Source organism: Pleurodeles waltl, chromosome 1_1 (genome assembly GCF_031143425.1).
Source record: "Pleurodeles waltl isolate 20211129_DDA chromosome 1_1, aPleWal1.hap1.20221129, whole genome shotgun sequence".
NCBI lineage: Eukaryota > Metazoa > Chordata > Amphibia > Caudata > Salamandridae > Pleurodeles > Pleurodeles waltl.
In genome coordinates this window covers 432,735,363-432,759,348 of record NC_090436.1, presented here as the reverse complement: position 1 = coordinate 432,759,348, position 23,986 = coordinate 432,735,363, and the positions used below count along the sequence as shown (strand labels likewise).

Below are 23,986 nucleotides of genomic sequence, written 5' to 3'. Positions count from 1 at the left end.
GGGGTGTATGGGTATGTGCAGTGGGCATGCTTTAGTGATGGGTGTCCATGCGTTGGTGTTGCATGCAGGGCTTGGTGTTGGGATGGGTGGTTTTTGATATTGGTACATTTGTGAGGAGTTGGAGTGATAGGGGTGGGGCGAGGGTGAGGGTATGTGATAGCATGCAGGTAGGGTGGGGGATATGGTAGTTAAAGGTTTGACTTACCGGAGTCCATTCCTCCACCGACTCCTGCGAGGCCCTCAGGATACAGAATCGCCAAGACCTGCTCCTCCCATGTTGTTAGTTGTGGGTGAGGAGGTGGGGGTCCGCCGCCAGTCCGCTGAACCGCCTGGTGGTGTCTTGAGACCACGGAACGCATCTTTCCCCGTAGGTCGTTCCACCTCTTCCTGATGTCGTCCCGATTTCTTGGGTGTTGTCCCACTGCGTTGACCCTGTCGACTATTCTTCGCCATAGCTCCATCTTCCTTGCAATTGAGGTGTGCTGCACCTGTGATCCAAATAGCTATGGCTCTACCCGGACGATTTCCTCCACCATGACCCTGAGCTCCTCCTCCGAAAACCTGGGGTGTCTTTGCCGTGCCATGGGGTGGTGTAGGAGATGTGTGGGGTGGTGTGTGTGGTGATAAGTGTGGTGCTATGTAGTGGTGTGTGGTGTTTTGTGTGTGGAAGTTGTGTGGGTGATGGTGTTGAGTGCCTGTGGATGCTAGTTTGTGGATGGTGGTGTCTCTCTCTGGCCTTCTCTCTGTAATATTGGTCGTAGGGGTTTGTGGGTGATGTGGGTGTGTGTTTTATATTGTAATGGGTGTGTGGGAGTCGTGTGTGTATGTGTATTAGGTGTGTGTATTTTGAATTGTCCAATGTGGCGGTGTTTTGTAGAAGTGTGTGTATTTTGAGCGCGGCCGTGTATACCGCCAATGGAATACCGCGGTTGAAAGACCGCTGCGTGGATTCGTGTGTCATGATAGTGTGGGCGTATTTCTGTTGGCGTGACTGTGGAGGTTTTGTTTTCGCCAGTTTATCACTGACCTTTGGTGTGGCGGACTTGTGTGGGTGTCTGAATTTTGTCAGATTCCGAGATGTGGGTCATAATAGCTGTGGCGGAATTCCGCGGCGGCGGCGGTGTGTTGGCGGTCTTCTGCACGGCGGTAAGCGGCTTTTACCGCCAATGTTGTAATGACCGCCTAGTAGCTCAGAAGGAAGGCAAAATCTTCTCCTGACTCTTTTGCCACCTGCTAGCCTGCTGGACCAAGAGAAGTAATCAATAGAATAGGCCCTGGCTGGAGAAGGGATCCTTTGAACCAAAGGACATAGTGATTTCCAAAGACTGCATCCGGCACAGAGTGGAAGATCCTAAGTGGAACTCCCCTTATATGCAGAAGTGTCTGAAGAGATTGGAACGCTATATAGAAGGAAAACTGGTGGAGATGTCCAAAACGAGAATATGTCCAAAGTGAGAGAAGGGCACATAATGGGCCATCTACATGCCCTGGACTCAGATGGACAAGGCAGGGCTAATAGCCAACCTGCCACCGTTACGCTGCGGTTACGCTGACCAACTCAGAGCACAACAGGGCTGCATTTAATGTATACAGGCCCCAGATACAGATGGCCCAGAGGGAAATATTCCCTGACTGCCCAGATATGGGTAGTTGATAGCAGAAATCATAAAACCTAGGGAAACCATAGTAGACTTCCTAGGCAGGATGAGAGAACAGTGGGGACAGGACAAAGGACAGCCATGGACGGATACAGGCCCTCAAGTTGTTTTCTTCTAAAACATCCTCAAGAAAGGGCTACCCACCGAAATACAAGTTGGTTTGGACAGCATGGTAGGGCTCGACACTAGGCACGAGGCACCACACGGCATCAAGTGACGAGAAAGGGGGTTCACCAGACCATCCAATTACCCCAGTTTGATTGCCATAATGCGGGAGAATCTCCAAGGAGTTTCTGGCCTTTCCACAGACTTGCCAAACAGCAATATTCTTTTTCCTTTTCTCCTTACCCTCAAAAGTAGCCAGGAACAATAGGCCCAAGAAGATATGGTTGAAGAGAGGGGGGGGGGGGCAGGAAAATGAGTCTGAATCATCCATCGCAGCTCCAAGAAGCTCACCCCACAACAGGTCTGGCAGTCGAGCAGCACGCAAGTTCTCACACATGTCGTTCGAAGGGAGCAGCAATTCCAATATTGAGCTATACAAATCAGAGACACAAGGCCATGGAACTACACTCTGACCCCCACCAGTACACCAAAATCCAAAGGTCTGGGGAGACACCCAAGAGGCAAAAAATAAAAAAGATATAAAAAAGGAAACCTCTAGAAAAAGGGCATAGCTAGAACACCTGGCGCCACTTGGGAGGGTCATGGTGCGCGCCACTTGCTGAGACCACAGGGGTGCACACATGACCTCAGGGTACATTGTGTTCACCGACCAATGTTCAGTGCGAGACACCTCCTCTTTTGCATTTCCCACATGTGTAGGCTAGAAACACCGCACCACACCGATGACACTGCCTCGTGCATACACCAGGGCACTAAAGAACTGGCCACGTCAACATAGCACGAATTAAAAAGTTAGAAGCTATCTGTATACACAAGAATCACCCTGTAAAGCACATCGTTCAAACATGTATTTGGCTAAGCATGGAGAAGGGGGAGGCCCAACAAAGTGTATGTATGAAATCTTTATAAAAATGACCTATTTCTTCCAGAAACAGGTATCCTGATTGGGGGACCCCCCTAGTGCCACACCGAAATACATGGAGAACACAGAAATTCTTAAGGATTAATTAGCAACATACAGATATGCAATGTCTTTCTTTTTAACAACCAAACCTAGCTCTTGCCTAACAGGTCTGCGGTCGAGCCGTTAAGTGCACCACCTCTACAGTGAACCATCACTTTCTCTGAGGTCGCACCAGTATCCCAAGTGGGATCAAGAGCCACAGGTTATCCCTAGGATCTCTTGCACCCAACAGGATCAAGAGCCAAAACACACCCCAAGAACTTTTTCACATCCATAGCCTGTGAAAGCTGAATTAATTACTAATAAATTTGCATTGATTGATAGATAAGTATTTACATGAATTAGGCTAAGGTAGAGAAAATTGTGTGTCTTGGAGAATATGCCCACTGATGTGGCCACCATGACATGTACGACTTTAATAAAGAATTTCATTTATAGATCAAATACTGTGCACATGTAGAATAAAATATATTAGTGGATCATACTAATGAATTCATGTTCTGTATTTACTTAAAGGTATTACGCGTTGATTACTTTTGAGGTTTGGACCTAGTCGACGAAGCCTCATGTTAAGTTTCATGGCATAAATAAATGTTCGTAAATGTTTTGTGGCAGCAGAGAATTAATATTGTCCATTGTTCACACGGTGCTGACCAACCAATTTGTAAATGTTCTAAACTTTCTTGTGAGAACTGTCTGTTGACACAGAGAATACTGTATATGGATACATTTGAGTCCTTGATGCGTGGGAAGTGAATGTTCTCAAGCCTGGACAATGGCAGCACTGACTGGAGCTAGGATTGTAACTAAATATTTACCTGACGAAGCTGAGGATGGGAACGAGAGAAGAGGAGCCAATCATCGACATGTGAAAGACTGTCTAGTTATAGCATAGATTTAGAAGTTAAGGCTGATTGATTCTATTACGGACATACAATATTCTGACCAATGACGGCGTGAGAAGATACTTTATGGAGTTTAACTTAGCCTGACTGCACTTAGGAGTTCTAGTCCATTTTTTAAATTAATTTCTATTCCACTCTCTACCCCTTAGCAGTCCTGTTTGTGGAGCACCGCAGTTCCAGATGTTCTTTTCCTCATATTTTATCCTTGAAGAGAAATTGTGTAAATGCTGATTCCTTAGCTTGATGACCTTTTAAGTTGATTCAGTTAACATAGAGCCCAACTGTGGCTGAGCCAATCCCCTTTCACTGTTCCTTGCTGAAGCTAACTAGATGGATGTCCATCTGACGAAGAAATCGCAGCTTGCCGATCCATTGAGGAGCGGTATAACAAGATGTTATTGCTTCTGTGCTAGATTTTTTCTTTTAGGTACCAATCTCTATTTTGACAGAGCCTCAGTCACATGTTTTCCAAATTAACTTTGACTAAAATTACTTTTGCATGAAGCCCAAACATGCCATTTAAATTGGAGTGTTAGATAGTATGTCAAGCAATAATAAATGAAAATTAACAGAAGAATTGATTTTGTTCACTTGTTGAATCTAGATATATGCCATCTCTGTTGTTCAGTTATTGATGTTATTAATCTGCAATGTAACCGTCAAATGTTTAACAATTAATGCTTTGGAAAGATTAAGATTCTTTCGCCGCTTTGGTCAGTCTGTGTTGCTTGTATACGCTTACCATTTGGTTTTGAGACTAATTTACGTGATATTAGCATTGTTAAACTAGGGAAATAAACATTCTAATTTTACTAAAGGTGTGGTTATTCATGGCCGCATAGGTCATGGTGCGTAAAGATTATTGACTCCTTAAATAATTAATGATGTTTTATTGAGTATGTTGTTATATTGCTGGTCGAGGTTATAATCCATAGTCGAATCACTCTAAGCATAGTCAAAAGGTCCATCGAACGCAACCCCTTATCAATAAATTATAAAAGACCAAATAAGGCCAGATGCATTCACAAGCCCCACCCCAGCGGTATCGCATACCACACCTTGCTGATTTTCCAACCAGAATTTTCAACACAGAAACTCCAATCGCTGAGAAAATGGTTTACACCCCAGCCAGAATCACCTCAAGATCTACAACAATGCCCAAGTTATGTGTTTTCATACCTTTATACATTCTCTGGTAACTAGGGATGCTACTGCATCCATGTATTTCCAAAGAACAGTATGATCTAATCGAGTCTATCTTGAAAATGTCACCACGATGGCATAGGGACCCCACACACATCATCTTTAATTACACTGCACCCAACACCAGCATCCCACACACACTACACAGCACCCTTTTCTACAACACATGGTATCAGCACATGACTACTGTGGGCTCTAAGACATCAGCTGGGTCATGTTACGTCTGTTCGCTGGTAACACAAGCAGTAGGTGCAGATAGATTGTACTTATTTCAAGAGGTAGCCCCTTAGAAAGTGAAATGCCTCCTCCATCTGTACCTGTGTAGAATTAGGGCCAAGTTGCAACCTAACAAAGAGGAGCCCCCTAGGGTAGTAGTAAATCTGACCCGCTATGAGACCAGTCCTACAGCACAATACCTTCTGACCCAGCCTAGCAACATCCAAAGTGAGCTAGACAGGATGCGCAGGAAGGGAGTTATAGGTGAAGACACTGTTTGGCCCCAAGATTTTCATGAGACTAGTTTCTTGGAAGTGGTTAAACCACCTAACTAGTGCACACACACGCCCTCCCCCGTTTCCATCTGCGGTCCAAGGGTGGCCTTTAGTGTATCTGGGGCTGTCTTTGTTAACAACAAATGGACCCCAGACATGGAGTTTCAGTGCAGGGTCATCCACTGTGATGATATGAAGGAAATGAGTCTCGTAGGGGAGGGTTAAATACCAGCGTAGATACCATGTGTGAGGAGGTCTGGGACACTGAGATAGACAGGTACACATGGATAGAAGGAAGGTGCAACCCCTAATTGTATAGAAACTCACAACGTATTCCTTATGTTTGAGAGGCAAAGGAACCATTCTTCTGGGCATGAACGAGAATTGTGGTACAATACTCCACACCCCAGACATGCAATGGGGCACTTCTATGCTGTGCGGCAAGTTCGGCAAGTTAGCTTACAACCAGCTTGTCCCTGAATGGCATGGTCTCTGCTCCCTCGTCACCATACACACCGCAGCCCTGGTCGTCCCTGGACAAAATATATCTGAACTGTACATACACCCGCTCAGTAAGAAAATAACACTGTTGCATCAGGCTCAAAGGAAAAGAACTGCTGATTATTTTGGCTGGGATCAATACAAGGACATTACATAGGAGTTTAGACTATTCACTGATGCCCAGGTATCGGTGGAGGGTTCATACCCTTCTTCATCCTGCAGACAAAAACAAATGCCCGCTGAATGCCAATAAGATGGTGGGAAATACTCAAAATGATGAACAGTACAGAGCTCGGCCTTAATGCAATCAGGGAAGAACTGAGAGCCATCAGTCTCACAGTGATGCAACATTGGTATGTCTTGGACATGTTGACCACAAAGTAGGGTGGTGTGTGTCCCAAGATTGGTGCATCCTGCTGGTCGTTCAGACCTGGCAATGACATGGCAATGGAACTTTGCCATTTGCCATTCAAGCTCTGCACCGACTACAGAAGGACATGCAGGAAGAGGGAGGTGCCCCTGAGCAAGAGTGGTACACAAACTGGTTCTCCTGGCTTCTCAGGTGGCTGACCCAGGCCTGAAGGTTTATGACTGACAGGTCACAGGTGGGGTAACACTTAGCCGACTGCCAAACACACAAACCTAGATCTGCTCCCACAGATAGGCAGTAACACTACAATGATCCCCAGAGATTGACGCCAATGAAGCAGAAATGGCCAGAGGGAAGCAGGCTTTCTCAAAACACCATAAATGTATATGCCACATGTAGTAAGGTACAATTAGCCAATCAGGACACAGCACACACAGTGACCACACACCCATTAGGCTGGACATCTAGACATGTACTCACTGTCCCACATAGTGTCCATGCCTGGTCGAGGCACACCTGCATTCCCTATCTGGAAATTGCATCTATGACTCCTCGTCAACTATTTGCATATTTAACCAGGGAAAGAATGATTTATGGGTTTATTGCTCTCAGAAAAATGTATAAACGTGCTTTATTTCAATGTACTATGAGAGACAGTCCTCAGACCCTAGTGCTGTAACTGCTCTCCCAGCCGTAATGTTTAATTAAACAAACTGTTTCCTGTTTTGCCAGATGCCTCTTGTCTCTTGTGTTTAAGGTAAAATCCTCACTCTTTCAGCAACACAAACAATGTCAAGGCAGTAAAATGTATTGGCCCACATAACAATGCTCCATTTCGAATGAAAAAGGTTTAAAGAAGAAATATTAATAATTGAGAAAGTGGTCAGAAAATATAAATGACGGCAGACAGTAGTGGATGACATATTCCAACACCTTAGCAATGAATGGTAATGGGACAGCTAGGATGCCCTTGGATGTAATCTGTATTGTTAGTCGCAGTGTGGACACCAATGAATGTTGTCCCGCAGTAGGTGACAACGGAGGCGTATACAGAGTAATGACACATTAAAACAACATTTTGAAGGTATGGTGATGTTTTGGAAACATATAAGATCAACAGCCAAAATATATTTCCTAAATGCTAATAATCTGAATAAAAAAATGAAATTATTGTGCTGACATTGCAGTCATATGTTACAGACACTGGTGAAGGATAACACATTCAAGGTTTGAGAACAACAAGGATATGGGTGTATGTATGCATGTATGTGTTAGAAATGGGGTCTGTAGTTGGCAGTGGTTTGCACCCTGTCCAAGTAGGGACCCTCACTCTAGTCATGGTAAGGGAGTTACACAACTAAGGTAACCCCTGTTCACCCCCTTGGTAGCTTGGCACAAGCAGTCAGGCTTATCTCAGAGGAAATGTGTAAAGTATTTGTACATACACAAACACACACAATAACACAGTGAAACACCACAAAAGTACTCCACCCCAGTTTAGAAAAATAGCCAATATTTATTTGAGTAAAACAAGACCAAAATGACAAAACTCCAACATACAGAGGTAAAGATCGAAATTTTCAAAGATTAAATCTTAGTATAGAGTTTAGAAATGCAATAGCTCCAACTTTTGCTATCACAGCATCTTGATAGAGTCACTTTAAACAGTCCGACGCCACTCGCGAGGGAGTGCAGGCCGGTCATGGAGTCACATGGACACCAGGTACAGTGCCTTGGAAAACCATGAGGAAACAAAGACGATGCATGAAGTCAGGGAGGTGAGGCGTCGCTGGAGCCGTGCGGCGTCAGTTCCTTACTGCTTCTGGGGAGCTGAGGCATCAGGTCCCTACTGCTGGGCAGGGGAGGTGAGGCGTTGGTTCCTTACGTTTGCAGCGGAGGTGATGCAGCATCAGTGGCGAGGCATTGGTTCCTTACAATCCAGCGGGGTCGATGAATCCAGCAGGTCAAGACTTGACCATAGGTGCTGCGGCAAAGTCTGAGTCGGGTGTCATGGATGTTTGTGACATAGAATTCAGGACTCACGCTGTGGTGGGACTTTGGAGGCACTACAGCAGTGTTGGGCCTGCCGCGTCAGCTGCGGTTGTTGCACTCCGCTGGGACCACAGCTCTGGTGCAGGCAGCGGCATGGAGTCAGACAGCGATGCCGGTTCCAAAGTCACTCTGGAGTCGATGTACTTAGTTTCTACTTGGTTGCATCAGAACTCACACCAACGGGCCCAGGAACTAGATTTGGCACCACTTGGCAAGTCAGGACTCTCAGCAAGAGAGCCCAGGTGCTGGTAGTTGAAGTCTTGGATATCCCTGAGACTGCTTAACAGGTGACAAGCTCAGTCCAAGCCCTTGGGGAACCTTTAGAAGCAGGATGTAAAAAGCAAAGTCCAGTCCTTTTACTCCCATGAAAGAAGGCCAGCACAACAAAGCAACAGGCAGAGTGGCAGTCCCCTCCTACAGAATCCAGCTCTCCTTCCTGGCAGAATGTCCTCAGTCTAGAAGGATTCTGACTGTGTGGTGTCAGAGGTCCAGTATTTATACCCATTTCTGTTTTTGAATTTCCAAACTTCAAAAAGAAGTCTTTGTAGTCCACAGTTTAGCCTTTTTATGCCCTGTCCCCAGACACACTCCCAGGGGTTGGAGACTGCTTTGTATGAGAACAGGCTCAGCACTATTCAGGTGCAGGAGTCAGCTCCTGCCACCACTTTAGCTCAGGAAGACACATCAGCTTGGTGATGGGCCATCGGGCTATCCAGGGCACACCTCAGCTCCCTTGTACATTCCTGAGTGAATGCACAAACAGCCCAACTGTTATCCTGACTCAGACGTGCATTCAGCAGACAGGAAGAGGCACAGAATGGATAAGCAGGAAAATGCCCACTTTCTAAACGTTTATGAAAGACAAGGCAACCCAATTTCCCCATAGAACTGGGTAATATACTGTACAGAATCAAATGTTCAAGGAGGCATTATTTTGACACAAATGTTCACTATCTCTTAATGGTCACCGTGGTGATCCAACCAAAACCTAATTAAGAAAGAATATCAAATACACATATTAAAAACAGTCATATGTAGCATATTATACAAATTAGAAAACACACTTCAATTTTGCTATACAAACATAAGCAATCTCAAAACTCCTTTACACTTAACGTAATAATTCTGACCAGCTGATATAACAAAAATATTTATATATAACACTGACACTGCCCCTTCAGCAGTCCAAACAAGGCTGGTGTCCAAGAAGTGGAAGCTTGAAGATAAGGACATTGAAAGTCTTGGATTTACGATTTGAAATACTTGAGATTAGGGGGCCCAGAGCACACACAGTGCACTTTATTAGGGGTTTACTAGTAAATCAAATATGCCAATCATGGAGAAGCCAATGTTACCATGTTTTAGATACAGAGCACATGGACCTTAGCACTGGATAGCAGTGGTAAAGTGTCCTGAGTCCTAAATTCAACAAAAAAGTGTCAGAAAAATAAGAGGAAGGCAAAAGGTATGGAGATGACCCTGTAGAAAGGGCCATTTCCAACACAACCCCCTACCAGCCTAAGGCCTGGGTAGGCTAACCAATACATTGATGGGCGTCCCTGCTTAGGGCGATAGAACATGGACATTGGCTCACTACTGCAGGGGTACTTGTCAGTTCTACGCCTCTCTGAACCCAGTTGGATCCCTCTGTCTATACTCTTGGGGCACACTGAACTGACCCATCCAGGAACCCTTCCCCCCAGCTGTGCACCTAATCTGCAGAGCACCTAACTTTAATTTGCTCGAGTGTGCATCCGAGTAGGCAGACAATACCACCATGGCCAGCAACGTGATGTGGCCCATTCCATCCCCTGGTTCTAACTTCTGTCCTCAAGCCAGGGAAAACTCTGTTCACAAGTACAACAATCAACAGAGGCCACTGACAGATATCAGTGTCAAGAGCTAAGCCACATGCCATCCTTACCTCTGATGCCTGTCAGGATGAGGGGCAGTAGCCCCAGGTGCATTGCACCCTTCTTCCACTCTACCTCCCACAAGTTCAGGGGTGCTATACTGAGGCTGGTCAACCAGCCTTGGGTCTGTACCCTGAGGCTGGACAGGAGACAGGGATGGGCTCATTCTGCGCCTCCTGCAGGGGTCCTGTACTGTCTGCTTGGGAGTGGTGCCCTCAGAAAACTGAACTGTTAGGACACTTGTGGCAGCCACCACACCTAGCTCCCTTGACATTGGGGGCAACTTCTTCCCCAGAGGGCAGTCTACGAGCATCTGGGGACTAACTATGACTCTCCCCTGGGTCACTTCCCCGCCCCACTCTAGAGATACTAGGGCCATAGGGCAGAAGAGGTCCTGCCCATGGGCTGGTATCGCCCTACACACCTGGCTGGTGTACTGCACTGGGGAAACTAGCCTTTCCACCATTATAATATTGCTAGCCCCACTGTCCCTCAGAGCAGTGACTGGGACCACGTTCACTGTCACCTGGTGGAAGTGATGACTCTTACCCTCGGGGATCACAAATTCACCCTCCGAGTCCACATGCCAACTGAGGGAGATCATGGCATGGTCTATGACCTGCCCCTAGGGAGTACTTACCCGTCAGGGCACATTGGCCAGTCCTGCAGAGTTCCCACCAGTGGGTGGTTTCTTTGGATCGACAGAGTCCCCTGCTTGTGTCCTAGCTATGAGCACTCAAAGCAGCGGGGTTCGAAATGGGGAGCCCTGGGCCTCCACCCAACAGAACCACCTTCCTTCTTCTCCGAAGGGACTTGGGAGCCCTTTTCTTCCCCCTTACCTTGGACTTGCCTGGGGCTCACTTGCCCTCCCCCTCACTCTACTGGGAGGAACCTGAATCACCCTTCTTGGAGTCACTCCCAGGTACCTTCTTGTGGACCCTGGTGCTGATCCAGCGGTCCGCCTCCTTAGCCAGCTCCCTGGGGTCAGAGAGCTTACTATCAATCATTTGCTGGCGCAGCTCTGTAAAACAAAGACTAAACATGTGCTCTTGTGAAATCAAATTGTACAGCTCTGAAAGTCTGTTACATTACTGCCTTTCACCCAACTATCCAGTGACTTGCAAAAAGAGTCTACACAATCTACCCAGGTCTGAGGAAGAATCTTCACACTCTCCCTAAATGTCTGCCTATACATCTCTGTGGCAACCCATATTTCCTGATAAGGGTCTCCTTCAGGGTGGAATACTTTATCTGATCCTCTCCCTGTAAGGTTACTAACATGTCCCGCCCCTCAGTTGGTCAGAGGACACTGAAGATATGCTGCCACCATCTGCGCTATGCTCAGCCTTCTGGGCTTTCAGGTCCAGCTCCTTTGTGCTCAGCTCATGAGCTAAAAGAATTTTCCTTTCCTCAATCTCTTTTCCTCCATAGTTTTCACCCAGTCATTCTCCATTTTGAGCTTTGTCAGTTCCATCTTGAGCCGCCTGGCTTTCCGTTGGTCCTCCAGCTCCTATAGAGACTGACTTCTGGAGGAAACACTGCTGTCTGCTTTAGAAGGGACCCTCTTTCCATTGACGCTGGCCCCTCTCCCCACAGGCAGCTCTGGGCTGTGCACCAACTCCAGATGCATATATTCCTCGCCATGTACAATACTGCCATCCTATGATAGTCGAGCTGCTTCCTTGGCTGCCAGCCAGGCCCTCAGTACCTTTTGCAGCTCCTCCTTTTTAGTAAGGCCTTTAAAAGAGCACTTGAAGTCTCTGCAGAAACTTGTGAGCTGGAACACTGTGTTGTGTTGCTGCAGTTGGCTTTCTACATTGAGACATGGTTGTTGCAAAAACACAAAAAGTTGCCAAAGAGAAAAATATTGTATATGGTACGTAATGGTCTAACATCTGGACTCAGTGTACACCAATCAGTGTACACCAATCACTGTATGAAATGTACAAATACAAGTCCTATCCTCACCGCTGAACACCAATGTTAGAAATCGGGTCTCTGGTTGGCAACTAGGGACCACAATCCTAGTCAGGGCAAGTAAGATACACAGGAAAAGCTTACCTGTGCTCACGCTCTTGTAGCTGGCACAGGGCAGTCAGGCTAAACTAAAGAGGCAATGTTTAAAGTATTTGTGCACACACACACAGTAACCCAGTGAAAATACCATAAAAGGACTCCACAGCAGTTTAGAAAAATAGTCAATATTTATCTAAGTCAAACAAGACCAAAATGAAAAAATCCAACATACACATGCCAAGTTATGAATTTTGAAAGATTATATCAAAATTCAGTGCTTAGATGACAATAACTCCCACCCGGGCCTATCTGGTCGGCTGGACTGGGGCAAATCCAAACGTTCAGTCTAACCGTGATGGAGCGCTGGCCTGGTACAGGAGTCACGCAGACCTGCTGACAGTACCTTGGTTGCGTTGAGGCTCAGTGACGATGCATTGATCCAAGAAGGGGAAGCATCACGCTTGCGGGTGATGCGTTGCTTCCTGATCGGGCAACATCTTTGATGCGTTGATGTCCACAAGTGATGAGCACTGGTTCTGATGCTTCGGTGCTGCTTCAGACAAACCGGAGCTGCGTTGTAAGTCGGGTTGTTGCGTCATGCAGTCAGTGAGCGGTATCCACAGCTTTGGTACAGGCAGCGGCCAAGCGACGTTTCTGCATTGGGATGCGTTAGTTCTAAGTGACAAACTGATGTTGTTGCGTCCGTTCTTGTGTTGTAGCACCACACTCACCTCCAAGGGCCCAGGATTGGATTTGGGACCACTTGGCAGAGCAGGACTCACCGCAGAAGAGTGTAGGTGCTAGTAGCAAGATGCAGGTGAAGTCTTTGATGTCCCTGAGACTTCAGAAACAGGAGGCAACCTCAGTTGGGCCCATTCAAGAAACTTTAGATTGCAGGACGTAGAGAGTTAGATCCAGTACTCTTACTCCCAAGTTAGAAGTAGCAGGAAGCAGGCCTACACAGTAGAGCAACCAGCACCGCTGTCCTTCTCCCTAGTAGAATGTCCTCAATCCAGAAGTGTTCTAACTATATGGTGTCAGAGGCCCAGTACTTATACCCAAATGTGCCTTTGAAGTGGGGGAAACTTCGAAGAGAGGTTTTGAAGTGCCCCAGTTTCCTTTCAGCCCAGTCCTGTCTGCCAGGAGGTGTGAGGAGGGTTATCAGTCCTTTGTGTGGGGTCAGGCCACGGCCTTTTGAAGTGTGAGTGCCCCTCCACCTTTCCTGTCCAGGAATGCAAATGGAAGGCTTGGTGTAAGGAAATGCCTCCTTGGCATGGTTACCCCCTGACTTTTTGCCTTTGCTGATGCCACGTTATGATTTGAAAGTGTGCTAAGGCCTGCTAACCAGGCCCCAGCACCAGTGTTCTTTCCCTAAAACTGTACCTTTGTCTCCACAATTGGCACACCCTGGCATCCAGGTAAGTCCCTTGTAACTGGTACCCCTGGTACCAAGGGCCCTGATGCCAGGGAAGGTCTCTAAGGGCTGCAGCATGTCTTATGCCACCCTGGGGACCCCTCACTCAGCACAGACACACTGCTTGCCAGCTTGTGTGTGCTGGTGGGGAGAAAATGACTAAGTCGACATGGCACTCCCCTCAGGATGCCATGCCAACCTCACACTGCCCATGGCATAGTTAAGTCACCCCTCTAGCAGGCCTTACAGCCCTAAGGCAGGGTGCACTATACCATAGGTGAGGGCATAGGTGTATGAGCACTATGCCCCTACAGTTTCTAACAAAACCTTAGACATTGTAAGTGCAGGGTAGCCATAAGAGTATATGGTCTGGGAGTCTGTCATACACAAACTCCGCAGCACCATAATGGCTACACTGAAAACTGGGAAGTTCGGTATCAAACTTCTAAGCACAATAAATGCACACTGATGCCAGTGTACGTTTTATTGTGAAATACACCCAGAGGGCATCCTGAAGATGCCCCTGAAAACATACCCGACTTCCAGTGTGGGCTGACTAGTTTTGCCCGCCTGCCACACACCAGACATGTTGCTGGCCACATGGGGAGAGTGCCTTTGTCACTCTGTGGCCAGGAACAAAGCCTGTACTGGGTGGAGGTGCTTCTCACCTCCCCCTGCAGGAACTGTAACACCTGGCGGTGAGCCTCAAAGGCTCACCCCCTTTGTTACAGCGCCACAGGGCATCCCAGCTAGTGGAGATGCTCGCCCCCTCTGGCCACGGCCCCACTTTTGGCGGCAAGGCCGGAGGAGATAATGAGAAAAACAAGGAGGAGTCACTGGCCAGTCAGGACAACCCCTAAGGTGTCCTGAGCTGAGGTGACTCTGACTTTTAGAAATCCTCCATCTTGCAGATGGAGGATTCCCCCAATAGGATTAGGGATGTGCCCCCCTCCCCTCAGGGAGGAGGCACAAAGAGGGTGTAGCCACCCTCAGGGCTAGTAGCCATTGGCTACTAACCTCCCTGACCTAAACACACCCCTAAATTGAGAATTTAGGGGCCCCCAGAACCTAGGAAAATAGATTCCTGCAACCTGAAGATGAAGAAGGACTGCTGACCTGAAGCCCTGCAGAGAAGACGGAGACACCAACTGCTTTGGCCCCAGCCCTACCGGCCTGTCTCCCCACTTCGAGAAAAACTGCAACAGCGACGCATCCCACAGGGTCCAGCAACCTCTGAAGCCTCAGAGGACTACCCTGCATCTAAAAGGACCAAGAACTCCCAAGGACAGTGGCCCTATTCCACAAAGACTGAAACTTGCAACAAAGAAACAACTTTTAAAGGACTCCACGTTTCCCGCCGGAAGTGTGAGACTTTCCACTCTGCACCCGATGCCCCCGGCTCGACCTGCGGAGAAACAACACTACAGGGAGGACTCCCCGGCGACTGCGATCCCTTGAGTAGCCAGAGTTGACTCCCCTGAGTCCCCACAGCAACGCCTGCAGAGGGAATCCAGAGGCTCCCCCTGACAGCGACTGCCTGCTTCAAAGAACCTGACGCCTGGTAAAGACACTGCACCCGCAGCCCCCAGGACCTGAAGGATCCGACCTCCAGTGCAGAAGGGACCCCCAGGTGGCCCTCTCCCTTGCCCAGGTGGTGGCTACCCCGAGGAGCCCCCCTCTTGCCTGCCTGCTTCGCTGAAGAGACCCCAGGGTCTCCCATTGAAACCAATTGCAAACCCGACGCCTGTTTGCACTCTGCACCTGGCAGCCCCTGTGCCGCTAAGGGATTACTTTTTGTGCTGACTTGTGTCCCCTCCGGTGCCCTACAAAACCCCCCTGGTCTGCCCTCCGAAGTCACGGGTACTTACCTGCTGGCAGACTGGAACCGGGGCACCCCCTTCTCCATTGAAGCCTATGCGTTTTGGGCACCACTTTGACCTCTACACCTGACCGGCCCTGAGCTGCTGGTGTGGTAACTTTGGGGACGCCCTGAACCCCCAACGGTGGGCTACCTTGGACCCAACTTTGAACCCTGTAGGTGTTTTATTTACCTGCAAAACTAACCACAACTTACCTCCCCCAGGAACTGTTGAAAATTGCAGTCTAGTTTTAAAATAGCTTATTGCCATTTTTGCTAAAACTGTACATGATATTGTGTTGATTCAAAGTTCCTAAGATACCTGAGAGAAATACCTTTCATTTGAAGTATTACTTGTAAATCTTGAACCTGTGGTTCTTAAAATAAACTAAGAAAATATATTTTTCCCTTCATGCCTTCCGCCCCCCCACGACTATTACACTGCAGGGAACAGGACTTTATCCTGATGGAAGCTCGCGAAAAGGGCCTCTTCTTGGTAGACAAAGCCAGGGTGTCCATCTTTCTGGACGTTATGGTTAAGTTTCTAAAGAATAGTTGTGAAAAAGCATCTCTGGGGCTCCAGTATGCACTGACCTTTCCCACCAAACTGTGGGTTCAAATGGATAATAACATTCACTTCTTTGACTGCCCACTGGAGGACTCATACTGGCTGCACACCCATCATGAGGAGGCAAAGGCTGGGATGGCAGTGTGGAGGCAGCGACGAAGGCGGTGAGGAGAACAGCTACCCTGAGATGCCAGGCCACCAACTAGGTAGGCACGCATGGGGAGGTGTGCTTGCAACGGCCAGACTCTGAAATAATATGACCTCCAGTGAACAGGAAGGCTCTGACTTTGGTGAGGACAGCATACCTGGCTCTACAGACAGCTTGCAGCTGCCTAGGGTCACACCGACTATGGCAGATGAGACCATATGGCCAGATGAGCTAAGCTGCACCAAGCTTGGAGTGTTGTTTTGAAAACTGGGGAGTTTACTGTTTACTATTAACTGTTTCTCACTTTTCTCCAGTTCTGCAAAATTATGTTCTTCAGATTAGATCCATATGGGGTGGGTTAGCGGTCGGGAGGGCACTGACACATGAGTAAGACAAGGCTGTGAGGGCTACTATAGGAGTATTCCAGTCTCCCACTCAGGTGCTGGCGGTTGGAGCACTGCTTGCCGAGTTGGCGAGCAGGCCCAGCTGCGGACGAGATGTTGTGGCAAGTTCTTTTAATTTAGAGGGGGTGTTTCTGCTCTTTAGTCCTGGGTGAGATATGATGTTTTTTTCTTGTTTTGGCCATATTTGGCTGGTTCACTCAGTTGCCTATTGCCAGAGAGACAAGGCTGTAATGGTGCTGACGTCCCATGGGTTGGGCTGAGCACAGCTGGGGGTTGGTCTTGAAGTGAATGTGCACTATGTGATTCTTAGCCCGATATTGACTAATAGGCTACTGTCCTGACTGCAATACTGAATTCACCCGGATCATTCCGGTTTATTCCCATGCCACAAATGTTAGGCACCTGATTCAAATACTCCATCCTGCTGCTGGAGTGCTCTACAGCAACAGAACTGGCAATAGATATAGAAAAAACGTTCAACTCTTAGCAGTAGAACTTCTTAGATGTAGTGATGGCCAGTATGGGTCTCTGCAGCAGGTTACTGTATACCAGTCACGACTCGCATTGGTAATGAGGAGGGGGGGCAGCACGAATGAGGGGTTTGGGGCAGCACGCACGAGCGGGTCAAAAAATTAATTAAAAGTAAAGAAAAGAAAATACAAACTTGCTTGCTCCTTGCCGCTCCGCACCTGTCCTCCGTCTCCTCAGGCTGCAGGCAGGAACAGGCTCCCAGCCTGCCCTGCAGTCAATCCTAACGCTGCTCAGAGCAGCGTCAGGATTGGCTGGGAACGCCCTGGCTGGGTGCTCCCAGGCAGACTGGGAGCCTGTGCATGCTCTGTCCAGCCCAGCAACAGAGCCTACAGCGCATGTGTGTTTGGCCGGCCCGAGACGGCCAGCCAAAAACACATGCGCTCTGAGGGGAGAGCACAGTGCACTCCCCTCGGTGCTCGTCACGTCCGTGGCCCCGCCCCTTCCACCCCGAAGGGATAATAAACCTAGTTTATTATCCCTTCGTGGTTAAAGGTTTGCAGCTTCTGCTGCTGGCAGGGGGAGACGCTCCTCCACCCTAATGAAGGAGCCGGCCCCGCTGTATTCGGCCAATGGCTAGAGTGAAGACATCTCTTATAGATATTCAGTGGATAGAGGGACTCTGCAGGGCTGCCTGCTATCGCCGGTATTATTTGCAATAGTGCTGGAACCACTGGCTAACACTACGACAGGCAAGTCACAATCTTGGATTACTGATCAATAGCACATCCCTGCACCTGCTGCTATATGCAGACAACGTTGTACAAGAAAGGAACTGCATAGGATGTGAAGGGAGGCTTCGGAGCCCTGGAGTATTTTAGAACATTCTTGGGTTTGACAGCAAATTGAGAGAAGTCTTGTGTGTATTCCATGTCAGTTCATGGGAAGGGTGACAGAACGAAGGAGCTTATGGACTCACTGCTCTGGGAACCGGTCTCTATTAAGTACTTGGGGTCCAAGTATACCGTACAATGAATTAACTATTGGACTGCAACATTGTTGAGAACATAACTTCACTACAACCATCCATTAAAACCTGGCAATTGTTGCTACTGTCTGTTATGGGCCAGGTAGCCGTATAGAGGATGATCTTTCTTTCTAGGCTGCCAAATTGTTTTTGCAGCTCTTCCAATACCGGTGCCTAAAAATGTTTTTGGGAGACCTAGAAGGCTTGCTGATTTATCTTATATGGAAGCCCCAGAGGTGAAGAATTGCACTGGCGAAGTTGCCCACTTCTGAGGAGGCTGATCCGGATCTGGAATTTTATTACCTGCCAGCACAGCTGGAGTGGGCAGTGCTTTGGTGGGATCATTGGTGGAATGCCCACCGTGGAGATTACCTTGTAGCACCTTTGAAAAACACGCTAGCACAATTGCTGCTGGCTTACTCGGGGTGCACTGTCCGAGTGGCAAGGGGATCTTGGTAACCACTCTTTGCTATTTATGGGCTTGCACCCTGTAGCATATGCATATGTGGACGCCTTAGGCCCATAGCATTCCACTTACAGCCCTACTGACCTTTCCACACAGAGGAAATTGGAGTAGCCTTCGTGATTGGATGATACTAGGGATTACTACACTTGGGGATCTCTATATTTATGGGGCACTCACAGACTTTGCATATATGATGGAACAGTATGAGTTCCTATTAGAGGAGGATGATGTGGTGAGTGATTGGCGCTCCTACTCCCAATATTAATTTCCTTTCTATAATGTATACATGGTGCACAAAACTATGGTGTCCACCCCCCAACGACACCTACCTGATAAACCGTCTGGTTTATCAAACAATTATAACTGATAAGTGATGGCACACATGTAATAACCAAATCCCTACCAATTCATACAAGTATACATCTAACAGACAATGAAACAACAATTAGGGTAATGTCACAATTGATATCCTTCTTTGCGTTTCATACATTATTTATTCCTTCAAAATTAAACCAGTTCCAAATTAAATCAGTTCCAAATTAAACATCATTCTGGATCTTCATAAAGATAATTTGTATTCTTCACAGTCCTTAAGTTAATTCAATATATCCTGACACAGCAAAACCTCCAACTCGCTTGTCCATTTATTTGTGTCCAAGAAAAACAGAAACTCCAATTCACTGGTCCTTGTCAACACGTGTTTCATCCAGGGGAGTGCCCCAGGGATTTCATCGGGACTACCTAAAATAATATTTACATATATATTAAATCATTTACATCAATCTCTCTTATCCTCTGACCTTATTGTCCCTTGTGTGTCCTCAGAAGCCCATTTCGTAGTGAGAACCTTGCACGTTGCCATGTCCCTATTTATGTGATTCTCTTTGTTGTGAACCAACGTGAACCAACGTGACGGCTCACTCTTAACAGTAGTATATGATATTGAACTAAGTGTGTTTTAGTCTGCACTTTGATTTAGTTTTATTCTAATTTTATTTATTGTCACTTATTCATGTTTTTTAATGGGGCAAATCAACCATGTCACGTTGGTTCACAACATTGTCTGCTAGATGTATACTTGTATGAATTGGTAGGGATTTGGTTATTACATGTGTGCCATCACTTATCAGTTACAGTATGAGTTCCTAGCATGCTACTTACTATTTCACAGGGCAGCAGTGGCTGTGATGTGCAAGTAGTGGATGGCCAGAGTGAATGAACCGCTGATGCATTTGTGCCTAAAGCGGGTCTGTGTGATTAGTAGGCACAAGCATGCAATAGCATTATTGTATCAGGCACTCCTGACACAATTGAAGGTGGACTGGAACCCCTGCAGAAGCGATGGGCAGCGCATATGGGCTCCCTCATCAGTGAGGCAGACTGGGTCAGGATCCTTGTGCGCACTCTCAAAGTATCATGCAATGCACGCTTTAAGTTAATACTGTGCTATATCGTGCATAAGGTATATATTACACCCAAGAGGGTTAACCTCATGTTCCTGGGGGTGCAGCCGGGATGCCCAAATGTGGTTAGGAATACACAGAACTCTATCACATGGTCTGGCAATGCTCTGTGCTAGGTCATATTGGAATATAGTGCTACGTGTAATTAATGAGACTACAGATAGGTCCATAGCCAAGTCACCCTATGCTTACTGGGATGGTTTCCTGGATCAAGAGCTGCTGCAGTCTTGTCTAAATCTGCGGACTTGGCATTACCCCGGTAAGGCCTAGGATGGGCAACTGGAGAACTGAACTTATTAAATGGGCAAGTTGTGAAAGCACAGCGCTGAAGCAAGAGGCAAACATGGGCTTGAGGATGCAAGATTGGGTAGAATCCTAGGAAGCAATTTATAAGATATAAATAAAGATAAAAAAACACCTTGATGACAGGGGAAACACAGTCCAAAGAGTGGGATGCGAGGACAAGGAAGAAAGTTGCACTATCCATGGTCTGGGCACATGCAGGCTAACATGGGCTCTCAGATCCCGGTCCAGACTTCCGACATCACTTCAACTAATGGTGACATAAGGACACGCGGTCGTAGGTCGTCCCCAGGAGGGATCTCTTTGTTGGCTTATTAGCTACTCACTGTCTGCACTCTCTCCATCACGGCTACCTAGGCTCTGAGTTGAATTCAATATGTTGAACAATAATGATGATGAAACGTATGACCAACAAAGATGTGGCGAGTATCCTGTAAAGTTTCGTAGGACTGTTTTAACTGCACGGAGTGAGCAAAGGCTGGGGGGAATAACAGTCTTTCTAGATGTAGCTGAAAGTATGAATCTAATCTGTAACCTTTGTCATGCGCACCAGAGTATAAATATGTTAGGATGATTTGGGCGACCTAAAGTGTACATACATGGCAAGTATTGTAAAAAACTAATAAAATGCGTTTTAAAAAATTTAAATATAGGCTTTCGAAAAAACAGAGAGGGTCTTCCAGTCTGGTTATTCCCCGTGTGCTGGCATTAAACCTTGCTGGAAATCTTTGAATGGCAATTCCTAATCAATTGTAGTGTTTGCATGTTATTTATTATTTATTTTACTTGGTTGTCACTTCTCGTCACTTCACCTAGGGTAGACTGATAATAAATAAAGCATCAACAGGGAAATTGTATAATTCCCTTAGTCTTGGTCCTCGCGATTATGTCCAATATCTTCAAAATTGGGTCTGTTGGAAATGCAGCCTTGAATTAGTTTTTGGACAAGATTTAATTCAGCACTGTAGTATCTGTTATTCGTTGATTGCTGAAAAAGTTAATTAATGTACTACTTTGGATTTTTCTATGATCTTGTCTCGTCGAAACCTTAACGGAATCGAGCCTGAATACAGCCACTAGAATCGATCTTAAATGACCGTGGAAGATTTGACAAATGCAATTTTGAAAATCTAATGTTTCACAGCTTTCTGAAGGGTGGGAGGTGTCTTCTTTCCTTAGGTCACCGGCTAAACTATTCCAGGGAGAAATGTGTCTTTCTCTAACATTGTTATTTGCTGATGCCATATCTTGGGGTGGTACTTTGTTACTTATTTTCACAAAATATTCATCTGGGAGAGGGTGTGGCCTAACAGTTGGTGCTGGTAGGAACCAAGTTCGAGTCCCGGCGTCGGCGTTGACTCAACACCCTGTGATTCTGGGCAAATCACTTAATCTCCCCGTGAGATTCCTCGGCTTCTGCGCCTTGAGACCCTCATGGGTGATTTGCCGCGATTTAAATAATTAAAACTGTCAATAATCGTTGACTTTTTTGTGTTTGGTACTCTTCTATGATGAACAATGGTGAAACTGAGGGTAAAAAGGGTCGAGCACAACCGCCTACTTCCAAAACTACCATTAACTGAATCAAAAAGAAAAATTTATTTTCGGATAACTGCTGGAACTTGAAAAAGCTCCAAATTCACTTTTTGATGGTGGCATCCTTGAAATTCAATAAACCTACCCGAAAAAAATACAGTTTGCAAATTGGTGTTTTTCAAAAGGCATCCCTGTACAATAAAAAAAAAGATAATTGAAAACAGTTTATATCGAAGTGGCGCACTGTCAATTCAAGATGTTAAAAGGAAACAAAGTGCGCGTGCAAAAGTAATGCACCTGCTTGGATACATATTAGGGTGAGTATGGTGTTTCTTATGATCGAGATCCTGGTGTGCCACTGATCAGCGGTACCCGGCTTGGGTACCAGTTCTCGTCGGGCCCTGCGCTCTCCCCTCAGCAGCATCTTGCAGCCTCTCCTGCTTCCGGAGGCAATGATTTGCTGCAGATGACATCAGCAGTGGATGCTGGAGGAGAGACGGATTCGGCTTGAGAGTTTCTCCTCCCAAGGTCCCAGCCCCGGCTCCCCCACTATAAAAGCCTGCCAGTCTCTCCCCTCCGATCTCACTCCCCGCGCCGCCGCTCGCGCTTGCCTGGTGTGATTTTGGGAAGCTGCACATTCGGGAACATCGCAGAGAAAGGAGGAGCAGGCGGGAGGGCAGGATGTCGGCTGTGGCGGTGGAACCGGGACCGGAACCCTCATGTAGCCTCCTGAACCCAGCCACATCGCCCAGTCTGTCCCATCGCTTTCTCGACAGCAAATTCTACCTGCTGGTGGTGGTGGGGGAGATAGTGACTGACGACCACTTGAGATGTGCGATTGCAAGCATTGAGAGAGGTAAGCGAGACCAGAGCCAGGGCTTCTTTACCATGCTTCTGGAATGGGCGAGGCACCTCGCAGGACGCGTATACCAGCTGCCCTGCTCTCATGTGCCTTGTCGTTATCAGTACAATCACTCCTTCCATCCTGCAGAACACAGAACGAAGAACATGGTTCAGTCGCCTGTTGTGGTATCTATATTTTACTTTGTGGGTAAAACAAACCTCTACAACGAACACTGGGAAGGAAAAATCTGCTGCAACCACTCCCTTTTCAGTGAAGGAAAATTGGTCGACTGCAGATCTGATAGTTGGCAGCAGAAGAGCCCAGCCCCCTCTAGTGCTTCAGCTACTAAGAAAATAAATATAGCAAGCTACGTGCACACAGTAGGATATAAGCAGGCATGCATATGTAATGCATTGTATTTAAAATGCACAACTGTTGGTGGGGAAGTGAAATCAAAACATGATACATTTATTCTTAGGTTTGAGATATGTAGTAAGATTTCTCTTGCGCAGTTATTCTATATGTGTGCAAAGGATTAACAATAATTGTATTAATCTGACGAAGATTACAGATCGTTATGTTTTGCTATTGTTTTTCTCAAGTGTGGAAATCCAGAGTTATAATGGAATGCGTCGAAACAAAGGAAGGTACGGGGTGGGGTTCTCTGCCCTGTAGTGCGTTGATGATGCTGCACCACGAAGGTCCAAAAATACTGTTTTACATTGTATTCTTGGTGTTTTCTTGCAAGTGGTGCTATGCCCACTCACGCACCGTCTGAATGCAAGGGCACACCATGCACTTTGCACTTGTCGAAGTGGGGGGTGGGCGGGGTCCAATGTGACTGCTTTGCTTTTTTTGTGGCGCGATTGCTCGTGTTACCAATCGTTATATGACCCCTCGCAGTTGGCATTTTTTCTGTTATGAATATTATCTTCATTGCTGGCGTTATACAAAGTACTAGCATGACTCCAGTTGCTATTTTTAGCTCAATTCCCGGGGTCTTTCCGTTGCTTCTATTATCCCATTTGGCAGTGTTATCAGTATATCAATACTGTTGCTTCTCAATTGGTTCAGTTAGACCCATGAAAGGTATTATGACAATGCGTTTGTTGGCACTATGACACAGGGCGTTCACCCGGGGTGCAGGGCTCCCCAGCTGCGACTAGCGACCACCCATCATCCTCAGGCGGCATCTGCCCAGATACCGGCTTGTGGGCGTGGCGCAGTCCGCACTGCGGTCCCTACGGCAGCTCAGAGGAGACAAAGAGCGTTCTCGCAGCTCACGCAT

At 47.0% G+C, this 23,986-nt stretch overlaps 1 protein-coding gene and 1 long non-coding RNA gene across 3 annotated transcripts in view; one reads left to right on the top strand and one right to left on the bottom strand.

The window, feature by feature from the left end:
• Positions 1-23,986, bottom strand: part of LOC138284905 (uncharacterized) — a 234,963-nt gene that overhangs the window by 126,548 nt on the left and 84,429 nt on the right. The window lies entirely within an intron of this gene.
• The window catches only part of MAP1B (microtubule associated protein 1B), a 362,796-nt gene continuing 360,980 nt past the window's right edge, over positions 22,171-23,986 (top strand). The window contains exon 1 of the mRNA XM_069224161.1: positions 22,171-22,710. Coding sequence (XP_069080262.1) covers positions 22,536-22,710 — 175 coding nt within the window. The 5' untranslated portion in view covers positions 22,171-22,535. The remainder of the gene's footprint in view (positions 22,711-23,986) is intronic.